This window comes from Sander lucioperca, chromosome 9 (genome assembly GCF_008315115.2).
Source record: "Sander lucioperca isolate FBNREF2018 chromosome 9, SLUC_FBN_1.2, whole genome shotgun sequence".
Taxonomy (NCBI): Eukaryota; Metazoa; Chordata; class Actinopteri; order Perciformes; family Percidae; genus Sander; species Sander lucioperca.
Window position 1 is genome coordinate 5,053,184 of NC_050181.1, and position 22,279 is coordinate 5,075,462.

Sequence of the window (22,279 nt, forward strand, 5' to 3'; positions counted from 1 at the left end):
ACTGCAAAGTCCCAAGTCAGATGGTTTACCTGTCTGAAGTTGTATTGTTGTCCAATCACTGCCCCGTGTTGTGACTGTTCAGCCTTTGAGAACTTAGATTTCAAAATCATCCAACAAATGCTTCTAAACAAACTATATTCATTTGCCAAAATGCAGGAAAGCCATCAGACACAGAATGACTGCAGACAAAGTCATGAAAACGGATCACTACTGTTGCTTCTTTTTAAAGTTGTGAACATGTAGGGGATTGTGTAATTCCTCATATCTCCAAAAGATGTCCCTCTTATGACATATTTTCCAGCTCCACTCAGAAAAGAGGCAGACATACTGTACATAATCCAATGTCTATATTGTAGATACATTTATATATCTTTTGTCTTTACATTTGAATTGATCTGTCACACAATATGACCAACAAAAGCACACAATACAGTCAATAAATCAACGTGTAGAACATATGATTGTCACTTACTGCGAGTCACAAAAAAAGTACATATCGTGAATAAATAAATCTACAGAAATATGTACAATATGCACAACAAGAATTCAAATGGAAGTGCAAATAAAGCTTTGGATCCCAGTACAGGAAATAAGGTAAGCAGATGTAGACTGAGCCAGCTGTCCCCAACATACAGTATGAAGCAATAATCATTTAGAAGTCATACATTTACAGGACATTTAGTAACATTTAGGCTTTGAGCTCCTGTATTTAATGACTTTGAAATGAATGAATGAAAAAAGAAATACAAAAAATCAGAATAAAATGAACACATTAACATTATGTACAGTGTATTGCATTCCATGGAAAATGAGAGCATTTAATGCTCATTGTCCAATGAGGAATCAAGGCAACAACCACAGAACTACAGGCGGCTGAAAGAGATAGAGGCAGAAAGAAAGAGGGATCCAGAGAGGAGGCCATTCACTGCAGAGGAAAAAACAAACACCTCATTGTGCTCCCGCTGGCTTCCTTAGCCGGTACTGACAGAAACAGGCTGCGATATTTAACACTGTACAACTCTGTTACCTTTCCCGATCTAGACCAACTAGAAGGAGAAGAAGAGAGCTGGTCAAACAAGCTGCATGTATGGTTGTGTGTGTATCTTGCTCCTGTTGGGTCGGTAACACACACACACACACACACACACACACACACACACACACACACACACACACTTAGCACAATGCACACATGTGAGCTCAAGTCTTGACGTGATGTCCCAAACTTTAAGTCTCTGGGGGGTTCAGTAGCTCTGAGTTACCCAGAGTTCAAGTACTCCAGTGCCACTTCATAGCAAAACTTGTACTGGTCCTAGGAGACAAGGAGAAAGAAATGGTCAGTTGCCTGTTTGAATCCAGTCTTAGAGATGTACAGACTAATGAAAAAAATAAACTAATAATGTTTCTTGGACTAAACTTTGGTATAATTGGATTTTAAATAATGTCGCAGGTAGCTTTTAGGGATATTTTCACTGTAATTTGTGGACAACATTTCTTTCTTTATTAATAATTAAAATAATCTGAAAGCAATCAAAGCCACACAAGTATAAAATACAATTTTAATAAGACCTGTCAAATAGTATTTGTAAATATTTCTATGAATGGATTTATCTGCTGTAAATACCAAATAGTTAAGATGCACAATATCTCGATGCAGGCACATGTAAAGTTGGGTAACTTGTTGACCACAAGAAAGTCTAAGTGACTTCTAAAGGGGCAATACACAGATTTACACATGAAGGTCAATAAAATCGCACCAGGGAGTACTACTCAACAGCTGCCATCAGGATTATCTTGGCTCTGGCTTGGAAATGATACATTTATGACAGAAAGCCTTCGTTAGAAACTGGGAGCGAGGATTTTGAAGGAGGTGGCTACCATCTGGTCCTTTGTGAGGTTATAATAAACTAACAAGTCTGACAAAAGTGCTGCTGCAGTGCTCCTCACCAGCAGGTCCACCATGTTGGGTTTATTGTTCCTTAGTGTTTTGACAGCGTGGAAAACATCCACAGAGCGCTGGTGTTGAAGCATCTCACACACAATACTGATGGCACAGAATGTCCCACTTCTGCCGCCTCCATTCCTAGAGTTGTCACAAAGGAGTCGAGTCATTAGAAAATTAAATATCATTTAAGACAAGTTTAGTTTAACACATAAATGTTAAGGTTGACAATACAGCTGACAGAGGGGTGAGGAGTTTCATAGCTTTTTGATGCAGTAAAGCTCTTCAGTCAGTAGGTGGAGATGTTTCATTTTTAATGGCAGCATTGACTTGATAACTTACAGACAGTGGACCACAGTGCGTCCCTCGCCCCCGTCATACTCTTCCTGCCACTTGTCCACCTGTCGGATTAGCTTGAGAAAGGAGCGTTTGGACATGGGCGTGTCTCTGTACATGGGCCAGCCCAGGAACTGGAACTGCTGCACCATACGGTAGCCATCCTGAGGCTGGAGGGGAAGGACACACCGGTTATCCCAGGTTAACACACAGTAGGGTGAGGATGGGCTTGGCGGGGGAGTGGGGAGGGGTTGGTCGGGTTAATCGCTGCTGTGCAAAGATGCAATCAGACTGTAAAGATGCAGCTAAGCTAAGCCTCGATGGCGACCAATAGGACAAGAGATGGATAAGGGCACGAGGAGTCACTGAAGAGATGAATGCGCAGATAGACGGATGGTAAATGAGCACAGTCACAGCTGGAGACAGATAGTTAAGATCTGAGCTGCAGACACTCTAAATCACACTCAGACATATTGATCAGTAACAGTTGTCAGTGGTCATGTGCGATTAGATTGTACGCTACTTAATGCGGTGGTGATGCCTCTGCCGGCCAGACGCTGTTATAACACGTTCATATGAGGAGTGATTGTTGACAACTGCAGGCAGACTGTAGGGGTAAGAAGCTTACGCAGGTGACTGCAGGTGATGCTGGCATAGGTCAGGACCCTTTCTGTGCATTGATGTCTGGTAGCTCAAAATTAAAGGGTCAGAAACCATAGTCTGACTTGTAGTGGTACCTAGCCATGAAGAATGTTTTGGTTTTAATTGCCAAAGTTCTGAGATATGTGTCTCTGAGATTTAATCCTACACTCCAATAATAAAAAAGTGAAATTGGTTCGTGGTGCTCACATTTGAACTGAAATATGACATTTTAAAGCTTGTTAAACAACTTGTCTTTCCATAATCAGTGTGCATGTTGCTTTTGGATGGTCAACACGCTGTCAACAGCCAGTTTCCAGCAAGGTCTGTGAATTATCTAAAACAGTGGCTCTCAATCTTGGGGCCATCTGTTTCCCCCCAAAGGGAAACAAGGAAGGAAACACTCACAGGATGATTAAAGGGATAAGAAAGAAAGCATATATTTCTTTTACACCAATGTAGCAGATTTTCTTCTGACTTTTCTTAAATTTTTGTGGTTTCCTTGTGAAATACAGTACTTGATAAAAAACATTCAAATAAATGAAGGAAAAACGTACCATTTAATCATTATCATATACATCTTTGATTGAACTGCTCACCAATCATGCCCACACTTCTTCACGTCAACCTGTGACAAGTAGACATTGCGGTCTTCTACATACATTGTTTCATTTGAATACTTTTTGGGGGAATTATGAAAATATGTGTGCTTAATTCTCTCCTACCCCATTAGTCATCTTGTGACCCCTCAGATTCATCTTGTGAACCAGGGGCAGAGCCCGACGTAAACATTCGGGGCTCAGCCCAAACCTTGGGGGGTTCGGGGTCATGCTCCCCTGGGGAGATTTTTTTTCTCCATTTACGGCAGCTATATGCACTATTTTTTCCAAGCCATTTGATAATAGAACACTACAATCTGTACATCATTTGGGAAAAATATGAGTTGCCAAGGGAAAAAAAATCATCCTGTATTGCCTACATGCCTGTTTTGTATTTAATTGTTTTCCAACTGTCTTTATCATTCTAAAACCAGAACACAACAAATGTTGAGGATGACTCGTTTTCACTTCTGAACCTAAAAAGAGGCAAAAATGGTCTAGTGTAACTATTTTTAAGTTACATGACATACAGTATGTAGGGTAGGGATTTGGAGTAACCAGCATTACTACGCTGGAGTAAAGTTCACAGAATAAATGTTCAGCTGACAAATAAACGTGTAAACGTGCTCTTCATTACTCTGAATTGAATATTAGGCCAACAGAAGAACATTTACTCAATTGTATCTGGGAATAGCATTCTAAGTAGTAAATTAGTAGTAGTAGTAGTAGCATAGAACAACGACTGGTGACAATGTAAGGGTGGACCTATAGATAGCAATATTTCCCCAGTAATAGAACTTTCGCTCCATTGATTTGACGGTCCAGTCAGAATGACACAAACTTGACGATATTTTAAAAAGCTAAAATATTCAGGGCATTGTATTGTGGTGGAAAAGGAAATCTCAGAGACAATATCTCAAAACGGGGAGTAATAAACTAAAACCCAAACTATTCACATGGCTGTCTAGTGTAGTGAATGTGTTTTTTTGTCGTAATTTGGGCAAAGTGACCCTTTGAGGTAGATTCACCCTCTACCCAAAAGGTGTTGATTGAAGTAACAGTCACTTCAACTTCTACCTTCTAACTACGTGTGAAAAGTTCTCAAGCTGTCTAGAAGACATGTGACTTGAGGCAATCACACCTCGATCCAATCACTAGTGCAGAGGCATGGTTAAAGAACAGAATGACTCTGACTCTACACAGCTTGAATGGACAGGCCGGCGTATGAGTGGGACGTGTGAGGTGTGCATTCACAGAATAAATTGGCTGTTGTCATCACCCCATAGAAGACAAGTTATGAAAGTTACAAAAAATGGGCAGCAGAGCAGAAAAACTTTATGATCACATAAATGTAGTGTTAGTAGTTTTCTCCTGAACATATGATTTTCCGTTTAAAGCGTGACCTGCGAGTGTGACCGTACCCGTGCTGCATTGTAGATCCGAAATATTCTGCTGATGATGTCCTCCTCCAAGTCAGCAGAGACGAACTCTACCTGGATGGGACCATGGCGGTGGACTCCGTTTTCTGGCCAGTACTGTAGGCACAACTAAACAAAATAGGCACGTACACACACACACACACACACACACACACACACACACACACACACACACACACACACACACACACACACACACACACACACACACACACACACACACACACACACAAAGAAAAGCGTACACACACACACACACACACACACACACACACACACACACACACACACACACACACACACACACAGAAAAACACACAAAAAAAACAAAGATGGAAGATGATTCATTAGTTACGGAATCCAAACTATACTAATTGAAGCCAGTGGCATTGATTTCAACTCCTCACACGTGGATGTAAAATAGGTTTATGTGGGATTACAAAGTTTGAGGACAGGTGATGTGTTTTCTTTTTAGAATATGATGAATTGCTTCTTCACAGGAGAACATTCAAACAAAAGCTGGAATATATTTTTGGTAGACCAAACACTTAACGTAGGTATGCTCCAAGTAAGAGTTTTCCTTTTCAGTTGATCCTTTGTTCAACAGAATCAAAACACATCTAACAGAAATTCCTGAAAAACCTTGACTAATTGTTCCTATCTTCACAGAAAAAAAAACACATTCTTTCTTAAAAGCTGATTTTTGCCTATTTTTCTGGCTGAGAGAAAATTTGAGAATCTGCTATGTAAAGAAAAAAACTTAATCAAAAGATACATTCATAAGGAAGAAAAGCCGGGCAGACTTCTTGCATGGTGGATTAAACAACAGGTAACCAAAAGGGTAATACATTTCATTGAGGAGGCAAATGGAAATACTATTGTTGACCTGCTGGAAATTAATACAGCTTTTAAAATGTTTCATGAAAATCTCTAAAAATCACAGTACATTACTAATGCGGATGTCCAGACTGAATTTATTAAAACAAACTCAATATCCCTCAAATCTCTGAGGAAAGTAAAAAATGCCTGGATTAGAAGTTATAGGTGCAATGAAGGCTGGGAAAGCAGCAGGGCCAGATGGCCTCCCAATTGATTTATATACTGTAAATACTTTAAAGATAAATTGGCAACTCCGCTTTATGAGATGTTTCTAAAATCCTACAACAATGGTTACCTCTTTGCCTCAATGAGAGAGGCCTTAATCATCCTGCTTCCAAAACCAGGAAAACCTAACACTAAATGTGAGAATATGCAACCTATAAGTTTGATAAACACTGATACAAAAATCCTCAGAACATTTTGGCGAAAAGGCTAGAGGGTGTGATTCCAAGTATTGTGGGGGATGACCAAAAAGGAAATAAAAGGGAAGGCAAGGATTTCATAATGTAAGGCGCGTTCTCAATGTACTGTACAGCCAAAAAGAAGATAAAGACACAGCTCTTCTCTTGCTTGGCGCGGAGAAGGCCTTCAATAGGGTTGAGTGGACTTGTATCTTTGACGCTCGATAGCTCTTTATAGCTCGATTTGGTTTTGAAAATACTTTCCTTAACTGGATCAACCCTATAGCTGAGGTTCTGACAAATGAAGTTGTGTCTGAGCCCTTTAATATTAAAAGAGGTTGTCCCCAAGGTTCACCTCTACAATCTTACAATTGGCAGCAGAGATCATAGAATAGGCTGATGACGTCATTTTGTTCTTTAAACAATTAAACACAACCACACCAGCACTGTTAGATCTAATCGGCCTGTTTGGTAGTATCTCCAGATTTAAAGTAAATGCTTCAAAATCATCAATAATGCTGCTGCTTAACGGAAATGCATGACAATATACAAACCAATATGTATTTACTTTCAAGATCTCATCTATTTGACATATTTGGGCATCAAAATAACACCTCATTTAGAAACTATAGCACCAACAAACTGAATAATTAACTCAGTACATAAATCTATAGAAAGGTGGATGCCCTTACCTATATCCATGATAGGGAGAATAAATATATTACAAATGAACATATTGCCTAAATTAATGTATTTATTTAAAAATATCCCTCTCGCACCACCTGCAGGAATGGTTAAAGGAGAACTCCGGGCAATTTTTACGTTAATCTTGATCGCTATACTTTTTTGAGTACTGTCTATAGCAAAATCCACGAGCCGAATTGGTGCTAGCAACATGGAGCTTCTGTAGCTAATGCCCAGAGCTCCTGTTAGCTAAAACGGCAGTTATGGGGGCATAAGCTAAAGAGTGCCTTTGTGCCTCTTAACAGACTCAAAATGCTATTAAAATGTCTGTGCAACATGAACAGGGCCCTTACATGACAACAAGATGCGTTTAGCAACTTAGCCATTGTTGAAATTCACATACCCTGTTAGCTGCTAGCTGCCGTCTGGGATAAGTGAGTGTGTTCAGCCAGGCTCCGGTAATAATCATCACGCTGCAGTCCCGTGTGTATTTGTAACATAAATATCCATTTAGTGTGCAATCCATCTGGCGTTAGTGAGTAGGAGTCTTGTCCGTGTCGATCGTTGTGGTTTCCTTAGCCGGACTAGCATGCCCAGCCGGCGTCCCTGCCTCTGCTTCCTCCCCGCCCTCCTGGCTTCACGCGGCCGACAACAATCCAACGAGCGCCCGCTGGTCTGGTGGATGTCTTCCTGAAGACCGTTCAAGCCTTCGCCGTGAAAAATTGTATTTTATTTCCCCCTCAAAAATAGATAATTGAGCACTGTAGTGGTTATGACCATATTAGTGACTATGCTACATGGAAACGGACCAAATTATGTTTGGGTCCTGTACAGTAAAATAGTGTTTTAGACGGCTAGCTGTAGTATCGCCAAGTCCTGTGGGAATTCAGTTGTAGCAGGAAAAAGGTAAATAGTAGTGTGCAGGTTGGAGGAGCGTAGTGTGTGAAGAGTGAAGATCGGAGTTGTTCACTAGGGAAGAAGTTTGGAGTAACGTAACTGAAGAATATAGAAGATACTGAACACATGGAAGAGGCGTTTGAGTTTGATGGTCGTCCTTATTTAGTCGAACCCGAGTATAAAGATGAAGAACTAGCCTCACAAGAGTTGGAAAGAAGGAGACAGACAGAGGGGCAACTGGCAGATGAAGCATCTGCTTCAAGGACACGGATTTCGGGCAACTGGTGGTGTTTGTGTGGGTGTTGTGACCCAATGCCTACCGAGGAAGAAAGCCTGTGCTGTAAAGAGTGGGATCTCATCACACCTGTACAGAGGAATTTGCTATTTACCTTTTTCCTGCTACAACTGAATTCCCACAGGACTTAGCGAGACTACAGCCAGCCATCTAAAACACTTTTACTGTACAGGACCCAAACATAATTTGGTCCGTTTCCATGTAGCATAGTCACTAATATGGTCATAACCACTACAGTGCTCAATTACCTATTTTTGAGGGGGAAATAAAATACAATTTTTCGAGGCGAAGGCTTGAACGGTCTTCAGGAAGACATCCACCAGACCAGCGGGCGCTCGTTGGATTGTTGTCGGCCGCGTGAAGCCAGGAGGGCGGGGAGGAAGCAGAAGCAGGGACGCCGGCTGGGCATGCTAGCCCGGCTAAGGAAACCACAACGATCGACATGGACAAGACTCCTACTCACCAACGCCAGATGGATTGCACACTAAATGGATATTTATGTTACAAATACACACAGGACTGCAGCGTGATGATTATTACCGGAGCCTGGCTGAACACACTCAGTCATTCCAGACGGCAGCTAGCAGCTAACAGGGTATGTGAATTTCAACAATGGCTAAGTTGCTAAACGCATCTTGTTGTCATGTAAGCACCCTGTTCATGTTGCACAGACATTTTAATAGCATTTTGAGTCTGTTAAGAGGCACAAAGGCACTCTTTAGCTTATGCCCCCATAACTGCCGTTTTAGCTAACGGGAGCTCTGGGCATTAGCTACAGAAGCTCCATGTTGCTAGCACCAATTCGGCTCGTGGTTTTTGCTATAGACAGTACTCAAAAAAGTATAGCGACCAAGATTAACGTAAAAATTGCCTGGAGTTCTCCTTTAAGAAACTCGCAGCACTCAGGAAATATATATGGAATAAGAAATGTCCTCGAATCCGCTTATCTCTGCTGTATCTTCCATTTAATGCTGGGGGGCTGAAATGTCCAAATCTTTATTGGTACTATTTAGCAACACAATTGAGAACTATAATGTTCTATTTTTCTTCTGGAGATGCTCCTTCTTGGATGGACATAGAGTCAGGCTCCTTTAAGGTACCACTGCATTTGTACCTGTATTCAGCCAAGCTAAAGTACTTAAGAACTGTGTGGGGCAACGTTTGATTTAAACCAGGCAAGCTGGATGCAGGATTCCAGATATGGGCAAAGAAAGGAATAAGTAAAGTAGGTGACCTCTTTAAATAAAGTATTCTAATGACCTCTGAAGAAATCTCTCTAATGTGTGACATTCCAAGGAAACCTTTTTTTAAATATCTCCAAGTGAGGAACTTTATTTATTCTCTGCAAAACCAATCAGTCAGGATTCCTCCACTCTCATCCTTAGAAGAAATTATAACAAACAATTGCAATGAGAGGGGTTGGTGCTTTGATCAAGAATATGGCGCAATTTATGTCCATGGAGAGACTGACATATATATTGAGAGGCAAATTGGGGGTATATGAGAAAATCTGGAGGCCATTTGACCAGTTTTTAGAAGAAGACATAGGGGAGCTGCTACTGTGATACTATCACATAATTTGCTTTTTGATTGTTGTACTACGGCAGAGGTTGAGAGAGAAAAGTTGTTGTGGGTTGGGATGGGGGGGGGGGGGTTTGTTGAAAATTGTATTTGCAATGAAAATTAATAAAAACATTGTTAAAAAAAAACGATAGATACTGTACATTTATTGAAAGATGGTTGATTGATAAATAATTAACAATTTAGATAACTGTTTAAACTGCTTATCCGTTTATTTTGACTAATTGCTTTTAGTTTAATCACCACTTGTCCAATAGCTATCTATTTCAACTGATTATCCATTACTTTAACTAACTATTTCAACTTAAGCAGTTGAAATACAGTAGTTATGTTTTATTTTAACCCCTAATACATTACTGTTTAGACTTGTATGTTTGCAAACTATTTGACACACACTCAGTTGTAACCCATGGTGTTCAGATGTTACAGCTGACAATATGGTAGTTAACTTATATAAAAATAAGTCATATTTGCTGAAACTGTCATTAAATCCCAACAGTAATACGAAGCGTAGTTTCGTCACAAGTTGACGTTACGCATGGTTGTAGATTGCAAACCGGCTTGCTCATGGAGAGAGATAGCATTGTACAAGTTGGCCACCGGTTCAGAATACAGGGTTGTGGCAGAGACATTTGGTGTCAGCGAGACAACCGTTCACCGCTGTGTATACGCGGTGTGCAGGGCCATACGATTCAAGCTGTTGAAACAATTCGTTAATTTTCCCGATGTGGCTGAGGCACAGGCAATAGCGCACCGCAACTCCACTATGCGCCTTGTGCTACAAGTGTATGCCGCACTAGATGGGACCCATACTTCAAAATGCGCGTAAAAATATGTTGATGGAAATGTGATTAATGACTGCTCGTGAACTGCAATCAACCAGAGCCAAAACCGAGCACTGCTCACCAGCCGGCACAAACTTTCTCTTTACAGCTAAACAGTACACTAAAATGTTTATGAAAACATTTGTGGTGAGAAATAGACAATACAGTAACAGAATCTTGATTCATATCTGATCAGGACACCTTGGCTCTGATTGGTTGTTTTTGTTTGAGCATAGTAGAACCTTGCAAATGCCATTAGAAGGAGGAGAATGTGATTTTTTCACAGATTATCTGTCACATGTAGTACTGTCAGGATATAGTGACGGTTTGAGGTGTGAAGTATGACAAAAAGTTAAAGTTAACCACTGAATTGGCTGCTTTTCATTGTTTGACGTCATTGTATATTGAATACTTTTGGCTTTTGGAGTGTTGGATGGACAAAACAAGTTATTTGTAGATGTCACCTTGGGCTTTGGGTAACTTTGATGTGATTTTTTGCTATATTTTAACAGATATATAAAAGTATACAATTGGTAAATTATTTGAAAAAGTAATCAATAGATTAATGTAAAACAAAACATAATCCATAGCTGTAGCATTAGTTAAAAGCATTAAGAAGCAGTCATTGATAGCATTAATGACTGCTTTGACAGCAGTGTTAAAAAGTGCAGCAAGATAAATAAACCCCTGGGACAGCATCATAAGAGCTGAAAAATCTCCTCCTATTTCCACTCCTCATGAGAGAAAGCCCAGTTAAGAACATGCACCTGCAGAGCACAGCGCCGGCCTCACAGCACTAAATCAGACTATTGGAAGTGTACATGCACAGATGGACAGATGCTGCACAGACAGACAGACATGCCTACATGCAGAGTCATGAACTAACAAGAGAAAAAGAGACTACCTGAGAAGAATGAAAATAACAGGCCTGAGTACACGCATATAAATGGACAGACAAATATTACGCTCACTTTCTTTAACACACAAAAGAGCACAAACACATTAACAGTCTGAGTGGCAGCAAGCACTTTCTAGCTTCCTTTGAAAGCCTGTCAAAATTTGACAAATTCAACAGATGCAAAAACAAAGATGCTGATGGAAAAGATAGTAAACCTCCACCTCCTTCATCTCCATCTATGCCTTCACCCCCTTCCTCCCTTCCCACCTGTGCTGTTTCCTTGGCTGGCTACAGTGAGAATATTGAATGAAAGGCCTTTTCTATCCAGCCAGTCAGTCAGTCACCGAGGGAAAGGGGATTTGGATGGGGAGAGCAAGCCGGGCTTCAGGCTTTGATCCGCGAGTGTTATGACAGAGCCTCGGGCTGAGAAATCTGGATAGTCTCTTCCACAGGCCTGTCTCTCCATCTACCTGCGCTTTAATGGCAAGTCCTCTTCCACTCTGCAGCATCCACCTCATTTCAAACATATACTGTATACACATATACGTGTTTGCCAGCCAACCCAACCCCCCTCCCAGGTTCATACTGAAAGAAAGCAAACAAGCAATCTCTCTCTGAATCCAACTCCCACACTGTCCTTTTGTGTGACTTTATTAGACTCAGACTTCTAATAAAAGAAACTACATCTGTTTGTCAGTGTGCTTCTTGCAATACCCCCCCCCCCACATGTATCAGGTCGGGTTTACCTGGGCTGGGTCGACGTCGTTGAGCATTACTATGGATGTGCAGTGGTAATCCAGCACCAATCTCCAGAAGTCCTTCACTGTGTTTGGTAACGGGTGCTGGGTCACTATGAATGCAGACGGCTGCTTGTAACTCTGGAGGAAAACAGAGGGAGAAAAAGAAGCAAGAGACAGATTAGAAACACTGTCACTAAAATACCTCAATGTTTTCTAATGGAGATTCCATGTCTAGGGAGATTGTATTAGAACGCTGCACTTTTAATGTGGTTTCTGGCTAGCACAGTGGTGACTCAGAGGATCCTGTACCTGAAAGGTCGCCTGCTCAATCCAGACAAGAGCCAAAAAATCCATCACTGGACATGAGCTTTGTCAAGGTGTTCTTTGTAAGGTCCCCCTGAATACATTTAACACTTGAAAATTGCTATACGTTGCATTTAGGGTTTATTTTGAGTTGTCCCTTTGTGCATTTTAGTTCAGTTAGTCCAGTCAGGTCAAGTCTCTAGTATGTCCATGAGGGTAGTCTAAATTAAAACAACATGGCATTTGCACATTCAAACTTTTGATTATGTAGCTTGATCTTCGTCTTGCCATGAGTTTACATTGTTGAATTCTAATTTAATTTCTAATTGTCCAATAGTCTAATTTGCCACGTGTTGTTTCCAAGTTCCACTTTGTAGCGCAACTGTTAAACATCTGACTTGAGTCACTGGTTTTGTGATACAACTCTGACTCCTTTTTAACTTATGTTATTTTACTTATATATATATATATATATATATATTCTCTCCATATATTTATTTTTTACTTACACAAGACGACTTGTCAGCACAATACATTTCAATTAACATCGAACATAGTCCTTTTGTTTGTTACTGCCTTCTCTTTTGTGGGTGGGTGGGCAGCATGCACATTTAGTTGTTTTGTCTAGTGCTCCTTGTCACTTTATCTCACTCTACATCCTGTGGTGTGGTGGTGTCCATGTGAGACCTAAAAGTTCTTTAAACCTTGAACTAAAGTTTAAGTCTCAAGGTTCTACTTCAAGATATTGTTAGAACAGCCACAATGGATTTAAAGAACAGGAATGTATTTTCTATCCATTTATTTTCGGGCATTTAAACATTAGCAATGTTTAAAATTTACCCAACAGAATTCCATTGTATAAGAGGTGGAAATACCAATGTGACTTACAGTAGCCTTAATAGACCATGATGTTTTCCATTAACTGTCAAAGGCAAAATACCTGCTTTGGCAATACTGATTAGCGTTGAAGAAAAGCAACATGTGGGAAAGTTTCAGCTCACACAGCTGCAATTTCCTGCCTTGTGACTCAGTTTCAATTTACCACTTTAAAATCACAGGAATTCAATTAGCAAGAATTCCAATAATGCTGGAATGCTCCTTTAAGTGACTCTGTAAAGTGAGTATTCCCTAAAATGTGAAATGTTCACGTCTGTGTTTGACTCTTACATCCATGAGCGCAGCGTTGATGTAATTGGAGCTCTCCCCATCGATGGTGATCAGGAAGGGGAGGCAGCGGTCTGGAGGAAGAACATCCATGCAGCGGTTCTTCTCATGGTTCCTGGGCAGCAGGGCGATGCTGCAGTCCTCCACCCGCAGCGTGGGAGTCACCATATTCAGAGTCTGTCAGGGTTGAAGCAGAATTACACACTGTCATACCGATGCAGGAAGGTAGGCACTCAGGTCTTGAGTGTGCTAATTATCTCCCAATATGGTAATTAACAATGCAATTCTTTAATCAGTTACATTAGCGATAGCTCTTACTCCCCTGATGTGACCGTGATTAAACTTAGGGGGGCGATGCATCTCATATAACACTGATTGGTCTAAGGAGGGGTGCTACTATTACAGATTAAAGCAAGGTGATGTATTTGCCACTGATTGGCCCAGAGGGGGACTGCACCATTCATCAAGAGACAACATGTTTACTGTTGTTTTGAACTTATCCTGCACTTGAGATAATGCTTTATTAGGGATTTGCATAAAGTGCCTTATTTGCCCTATGTTTAAGTCTCCTCACCCTAAACTCCTCTTTAATGGGGCTGGAGTTGGTCTGCGGGTCCAGGCGGTTCATGTCGTAGTACACGGAGCGGAGCTGACCGGCTGGAATGGTGGTGTCGCCACAGAGACATGCCTCCAAGATGGCATCATGGATGAAGACATACTGCTCCTGCAAAAAACAGCATCCTCATTGCGGATCTATCAGACTTCTAAGTCTCATGACAACAAATGATTTTGTTTTCTACCAGCAGCAGAAATGCACGAGCCAGTGTTCCTCTGCATTTTTGCTAGAAGAATTCAATGACCTTTCCACAACCTAACCATGATTATTCTTTAGCCCTGAGGCAGTTTCTATGACTAAGATTTGTCATTGTCTGTGTTCAAAGGTCACATTAATTATGTTTGCATATTTTGTTACATAGCTGATTTAATTTGGTTATAAAACTCAAAATTTGATGACATTTTAAAAACCTTAAACTATTTAGAGGGCTTGAAGAAATGTATTTTGTCAAATACAATGACCTTTGAAATTTTTGTCATGACCATGTTAAACCTTGGTGACCTTAGCCAGGTTGAAGCTTCGTCATTATTGTTATGATCAAGGCATGAACAAGTTTGACGTCTTAACAACAAAAACAACCCCAGCTGTCCTTAACTTTATGTAGAGCAAAAACTGGAAATCGCGCCACATTTTCTCCTCCTCCCATCAGTCAGTCAAGCAGTCCGCATGGTGACACAGCTGGAGGCTTGATGCAAATCTATTCTGAAGTGACATTTTCAGCTGACACTCCCTTGTCACTTCGGACCAAAATCCGCACACATGCACAGGGGTCACTGATTTACAGACTGACAGAGAAACATGTGTTGCCATTTGTTAAGCCGAGTGCAGAACGTGAACTGCTGACCTGAGAGTTTGACTAGCTCGGGCTGGGTCAGAGGGTCAGTGGCAACACGGTGCTCAAACCCGAATTCACAGATTGAAAGATCTTATCTGAGCTCATAAACTATAAACAACAACAAGGCTTTTCATTTCCGCGGACAGATTAAACCATGTTGGAAAGTTAGTGTCTGGCCGCAGGCTGAGGAGCCGTGCAAACGAGCCTGAACACCTGCGAGGGAAAACACACACATACACACTCTTTGAAGGTCACTGAACTTGAGGAGAGTGACTCAGGGTGAACAACATTTGGTCTCCAGTTACTCAAATCCCAATTCGGACGTCAACGATGAAACATTTGCCCATTAAGTCCAATGACGCCTGTGATTTAAAGGGAATTACGGTGAAATGATGCATCCAACGAGACTATGGACACCTCCAGATGGCCGGTGTTCAGGAAAGCACAAAGTCCTCTCGGTAGCCCACACCGGCATAAAGCTGGAGGATGAGCCAGGGATGTTTTCAGCCATCAATATGAGCTAACTGCTCTCAGTTACAAGCCTCTAAACCCTTTTATTATAGCATGTATTGCCAAGCACTTGTGCTTAGCATCCTCGGAAGTGGTTAGCGTGTGCACTTCAATAAATGTCTTTTGTGAAAATGATCAAACAAATGTAAAGTTGTAGCCATAAATTCAACCGCTGTACATATAAACACAATATTTCAAGCAGGTTAAAACAAGCACTGAAGAGCACTGGCCCTACAGCCATCACATAGGGGTCAATTATAATTTGTATAGTTTAGTTACATATTGAAATATATTCCTACTGTTTGAAAAATGCAACAATTGAAGTGGAACTTGAAAAATGTCTGCATCGCTTATTCTGCGGAAATATTGACTAATAAATGTCAGGTATGATGATTTATCTTTCCTGGACATAATTCATTTATTTACATAAAAGAGCTCCTTTCTTTGGTATTCATTTGGAGCATTTGTTCTGGAGCAGCAGGGAAGTGGGGCTTATGCTAAGAATGACTCGCAGATACTAGTTAATCCAAATTTGATGGCAACAGCCTGTCAAGCTGCATCCTCACTCTTCCTTTTACTAATGAGTCTCTGTGGGCAGCTCTGCTGAGGCCACTGTGGGACCAGATTCACCATACCTCAGTCTGGACCATGTTGACCCTCCGTGAGCGCAGCTCCCTCACACAGTTGTAAATGTCCACCACACCCTCTCTCTCCGCCATGTCCAACATGATGTCGATGACGATGAAGCAGCCTGTCCGTCCCGCCCCGGCACTGCAGGGAAACACACAGATTGCAAACATCAGGGGTGTAATAGAAAACACTGTTTTTATCCATATCAGTAGGACACCTAAAGTTTGACATTCAAAGTATAGCATAATTAAAATGTGAAATATTTTCTTCTTCTGCTTTTTTGCCTTTAATAGCCATAATATACAGTTGTACACAGGTCTCTTTTCACAAAGCTGAACACTGCTCGTTTTCAAGCTATGGACTGAATGAAACAGTGGAGAATAATGTCAACTCCCTGGTAGGACAGAGAAGAACATGTATACATAAACTGGTTAGGCAGAGTAGAAACTAAATTATGAAACACTGATCAGTGATCAGTTCTAGTGCACACCAACCTGCAGTGAACCACCATGGGCCCAGCATTGGTCAGAGTCTTGGACTTGACTCTCCTAATAAAACCCAGCAGGCCCGTGGCGTGATAGGGCACCCCGTGGTCCGGCCAGCCCGTGAAGTGAAACTGACGGATTTCCCGAATCTCATGAGCCCCTCTCTGAGGAACAGAGTCATCATGTTAAACACACAAGGCACAGCAGAAGACGGCGGGGATGTGGTGAGAAGACAGAGGATACAGTGTGCAGACGATGTGAGAGGTCTTTCTAAAGCAAATACAGAGTTGGATTGAATACAAACACACACTTCATGGGCAAAGTCTAGGAGGGGTTAAGCAAATCCTTCCTTATCTAACAATTCAAACAGCAAAAATGTTCAAGGCAACTGTAGCCTTATTTTTTTTACCTATTGTACTGTAGTGCTTTCAGTCATATCTCCATCCAAAGACACAGGTTACATCTATAATCTGGACATTGCGAGTTTAACATATAAACAGCACTTTACTTTATACACACAGTACTTTATAGGTAGACGACTCCTTGCCTGCTGCTTTGGCTTACGAGTCACACACTCACACTAGTCTAGTTAGATAAAGTGAACAGTGCATGTTATCCTTCCTTAGCAACAGTGTTGGGCTTTACTGTGAACTGCATTATTTGACATGGCCTTTCTCCTCTTAGAGTTACTTTACATATTTAATATAATTGATTATATCAGCTTTCATATTATTCTGGGGGCATGCATTTTTTGTATGTTAAAGATTTGAACAATTCCGGTGAAAATTGGTACAATCCAAAACCATTCATCTCAGTGTTTTCTGTGGCATGGGGGTTGTGAGCTGCATGCATTGCTGCCTACCAGCCAATACAAATACCAATACTAATAAAATCCTTCAAATAATGGCTTTAAATCTAGAAATGTGTGGGGAGAAAAAGCAAAAAAACATTAGAATCATGCTGGTTGTTGCTAGTTGAAAACAATTGTAAGGAGAGGATTTTGAGTTATTTAAAAGAAACTATTGACAACACATATGACAGCACAAGCAACAGTGCTATGACCTTGTTGTAATAAAAGGTACATTTGAAACAGAACTAACTCCTTTTTTTTTAAATCAAGTCACAGTAGGAAAGAAACTTTTAAAAAGGTGCTTATGAGCTATGCACATAACCCATTAACATCTTCAGCCAAACTGCTTAATGGCCAAAGGTTGAGGTCTAGTACTCAGCATTGTATAAATGTTGTCTTTCGAATCTCTTAGTGGACAATAGAAGTTAAAAGGTGTACCTTCTCTACTGCAAATGTCCTGATGACGTACTCTGACAGCAGCTCAGTCTCTATCAGCGTAACCTTGATGTCTCTGTAGATCTCAGTGTCATCAGGCCAGTACTTACAGCACTTCACCTGAGAGTGACAAAAGAAAGTGTTCTATAACCACATGCACACTATATTAATATGCTAACTGCAATGCATTTACATTCTCTCTCTCTCTCTCTCTCTCTCTCTCTCTCTCTCACACACACACACACACACACACACACACACACAAACACACACAGCTTTATTTCATTTTCTCGCAAAAAGTTGACAGGCCATTTCTTTTTCTCCAATAAAGTTAAAGTCTGGTTTATGCTTCTGCGGAGGCTTCACACAGAGGTTTTCACCATAGCCTACGTAAGCGGCCTGAAGTTTATACTTATTTGTTGGTGTGTGCGTCGATCTCTTTAAGAAAATAGCAGGGCCGGCATGCGTGTGTGGGGTGTGTGGTAGAGCTTCGGAGCGAGTACCAACTCTAGAGGCATAGTGAGAGAAACAAAATGTCTCCCCTGTGCTTTCTGTGATTTCATGTTGTTTATGGAGAATGAGAACCCGGAACTGAGTAGGGGGAAATGCAACGCTACCAAGCCACAGCAGAGTGACGTGCGTCGCTGCGATGTGTAGTAAATTTTTTTGAGAGCTGCACGTCAGGCTAGGGTGTAGGTTCTGGCGTAGGGTCCGCATCTCCACGTACCAACCCACGGTGTCGATTTAATGCAGAAGTATAAATTGGCCTTAATTGTCACAACATCAACTCGCATTTGCCACTTGATATTTCAGTTTCTGAAGCATTTCTTTGAAGTCAAAATGAGATTAGTTTCAACCCCTTGTCAAAGATCTGCTGTTAATGGGAATCTTATGGTTATTGATGGAGAGCTCATTCTCACATTATTACTTTTTCATTTCTCACATCGATAATGTGAAAATAAGTCGAAAGGTAGACTGTACAGAATCTGGAACAGAGCAGAATAGACACTGAGGAGGTGGACTATTTGTCCACCTTAAGGTTTTGACTAGTGCGGAGAAATAGGACATAAACCCTCAGCTGTTTAAAACAGATTTCCCAACAGAAACCTATTACTTGTATTAGGTATCATAATAGTGCAAAATTACCCCCACCCCCCTCCTTTCCCACCCATTCAATTAAACTGTTGATACTTAGGGAGTAAGGCTAGTAACAGAGATTGAGATCATGGAGGTATATCAGAGAATGATAATTTTTGATGAGGGATAAATGCGACAACAGCCACAACTAGATTCAATTTTCATTTCTGGAGTCTATGCCCTGATTAGGAATGAAATGAGATTTTGGTTTGTGGAGTGACACAGACAGACGGGGACTTTCAGTTCCCTCTCTCTGACACCCCTGATGACTAATCCCCGATGACAATCACAAATCCACCGTCCGCTTCCAGCCAGATTGAATTAGGCAAAAGCCATTACCTTATTAGATCACTCTGAATGAGGCGCCTGGTTTTGGGGGGGGGTGTGGAGGGGGGGGGAGTTAGCCTTTGGGCTAAATTATGCCAGCGAACACACAGATGTTCTTCTTTGTGTGGCCACACTTATGAGTGTGTGACTGTGTGTGTGCACAGCACTTGAACTCATTTGCTCATACGGATAAAGTCTATGGAAAAGAAGCACGTGTAGCATCACCTCATCACACACATCAGCACACTACCTTCCAAACCAAATCTCTCATACATCAAAGTACGCTGAGCGCCGCCCCTATGTGTGAAACCAGCGGGACACAGAGGCTGTGTGTGCCAGGATTTCCCAGAGTTCATCAGCAACTGTGCCGAGCAGATGGCCCACTGTGATATGGCGGAGTGATTTTTATGGGGCCCTCTGAGGAGCCACCGTCACTGTGACCAACTGTGCCTACCGCCCGCCATTGGACAAGGATCATATAACAGACGGTTTGGGGGCCGGGGCCCACCGAGGACTGCACCGCAGCTAAGCAGGTGTGGAGAAGGTGTGGGGCGGGGCAGGCTGGGCTCAGCTACTGTAGAGAATGGCCTAATGAGGTACCTAGAGATGGGCCCATGAATCATTATCAGCTCTGCTACATTTAAGCCCCACCAAAAATGCACATCAGCGAAATCAAGGTGTGCCTGTGTTTAAGGGGCTTTCAGCATGAATGTGTTTAAAATTCTTCGAGAAAATCCCCTGGCAGTCAAAGCATTACACTGTACGTTAAGACCTTCATTTTCTCTTGATTATAACCTAACCAGGAGGAACTACAGTGGGAGTTAAGTGGAACAAATTAGGACTGAAGTAGGGCTCTGGGTTTCGGTTTCTTCTAAGGCAGACCACATGCTATAGGGAACAAAAAAAGGCAAGGCTCTACAATTAGTTTCAACATTATGAACCATCCTCAACACTCAGTAACAGTCGCCTTTTGACCAAAGAGGTCAACATTAAGAGATGTTTCTGGTAGGAGCTGGCACCTACAGCGGAGTATAATCTACTGTTATAGAGCCACTCGGATGAAACAGTACTCAGTTGCCTGGATGCCTCTCTGGTAATGAAGGCCATCAATCAGCTTCTCCTCACTTTTCACTGATCAGATAGATGGAAAAAGAGCTGGCGGCACACGAGACACATGCCTCACTAAGCCAGCACACGAACACACACAGAAACATCTGGGCACTCATGTCCAAACACACAAAAGCAATCAAACAAAAAGATGGCTCTGTTTGCCTTGAGATACAATCCGGCTGTCAATCGACTGGGGGCAAGGTAATCTAATTTAAGATCCGTGGTTAGAGTGAACATCTAATTAATACCCACCCTGCCCACTTCCACCAGGTTGGTCACCATGACGATAGCTGCCGTGTTCTCCTGCCAGACCATCCTCCAGAAGTCGAAGACCGTCTCCTGCATGGGGCCTTAGAGGGTGAGAGAGAGCGAATGAGTATTTTTGAGTTAGTGAATTACATGTACAGTCACCATATCATATTATCTATTGATCCTGTACCCATTTTATAGTGCTCATTGCAACAGTGCTATTTTCCTGTCCTCTTGACCTTCAAAGAAATCTGAGTTGTCAATTGCATACTCTGTCGTGCATTGCACTTGAATCATTTTTAACTACAGGCTGTTTTTCTAATCTATCAATACATACTACTATACATACTATATGGCCAAAAGTGTGTGGACACCGAAACAAAGTGTCACGTGAGCATTACAACCATATGTGATTGTTGAACCTCTAACATAACCTGGCTGCAGGGATTTGCTCCCATTCAGCCACAAAAGCATTACTGTGGTCGGCCGCTGATGTTGGGCGATTAAGCCTGGCTCACAGTTGGTGTTCCAGTTCATCCCCAAAGTGTTGTATGTAGTTGAGCTCCATGCAGACCAGTCAAGTTTCTCCACATCAATCTGAGAAAACCATTTCTTTATGGACCTTGCTTTGTGCATGGGGGCATTGTCAAATAGGAAAGGGCCTTCCCCAAAGTGATGTCACATAGTTGGAAGCAACCTGCCCGTTTAAAATATCACTGTATGTTGGAGTATTAGGATTTCAATAAATTGAAAGTACAAGCAGTCTGGCAAAGTTAAGTACATAGTGTCAGGAAAAACAGTGAGTGGTAAAATATTAATTTTAAAAACTGTTATACACATCATTTTCTATCATTGTTCTTCTTAATCTGTGCATCTTTCCCTATATTAATCTCATGATTATGAACAGCAACTGTTTGTATATTTGAATGCCCTATTCCGCACTACTTTTTAAATATATCAATTGCATGTATTGTTAACTTCTCTCTTTTTATGTATACACTGTGGCAACATGATTTCTGAACCTCACGCCAATAACGCTTCTGTCTTCAGAGGCAGACCGAAAAGCAGATCTTGCACACAATATACACACAGGGGATTTGGAGGTATTATAGTGCTACAGCAACAATGCAGTTTATAGAGAATGTCCCCTCCATTTTCACTCCTCGGATCGAGCATTGAAAAACATATCAAACTAGATTTATTCATAGTTCTTCCTACAACTGATTCATAGCAAAGTGCTTACTCTACAGCAGAGGGCTTAAATACAGATGAAAATAAGAGAGTGCAAATACATCTTTTTAAAGATGAGGCTAAAGCCTGTGTTTGTGTGTGTGTGTGAAAGCTCAAAGTAATTACCCCTACACCTCATCTGTTCAAAACCCACCTTTCCACCGAACCAGACCCTAACGTGGTGAACATCAAAATAAATGAGCAGCGAGCCATTGAATGCCTCCAATATTTAAAACTTCACTGA

The 22,279-nt window shown here is 41.4% G+C and overlaps 1 protein-coding gene across 15 annotated transcripts in view; it reads right to left on the bottom strand.

Annotated features, from left to right (window-relative positions):
• Positions 1-332: 332 nt before the first annotated feature.
• Positions 333-22,279, bottom strand: part of LOC116045857 (receptor-type tyrosine-protein phosphatase mu) — a 157,913-nt gene continuing 135,966 nt past the window's right edge. For 13 of the 15 annotated variants that reach the window (XM_031293787.2, XM_031293799.2, XM_031293798.2 and 10 more), the window contains 11 exons: positions 20,809-20,906; positions 17,986-18,102; positions 16,707-16,861; positions 16,218-16,353; positions 14,196-14,345; positions 13,625-13,798; positions 12,161-12,292; positions 4,938-5,063; positions 2,285-2,448; positions 1,948-2,083; positions 333-1,312 (listed from right to left, as the gene is read on the bottom strand). In XM_031293787.2, coding sequence (XP_031149647.1) covers positions 1,259-1,312; positions 1,948-2,083; positions 2,285-2,448; positions 4,938-5,063; positions 12,161-12,292; positions 13,625-13,798; positions 14,196-14,345; positions 16,218-16,353; positions 16,707-16,861; positions 17,986-18,102; positions 20,809-20,906 — 1,442 coding nt within the window. In that variant the 3' untranslated portion in view covers positions 333-1,258. The remainder of the gene's footprint in view (positions 1,313-1,947; positions 2,084-2,284; positions 2,449-4,937; positions 5,064-12,160; positions 12,293-13,624; positions 13,799-14,195; positions 14,346-16,217; positions 16,354-16,706; positions 16,862-17,985; positions 18,103-20,808; positions 20,907-22,279) is intronic. The other 2 variants (XM_031293788.2, XM_031293791.2) reach the window with 2 other exon arrangements.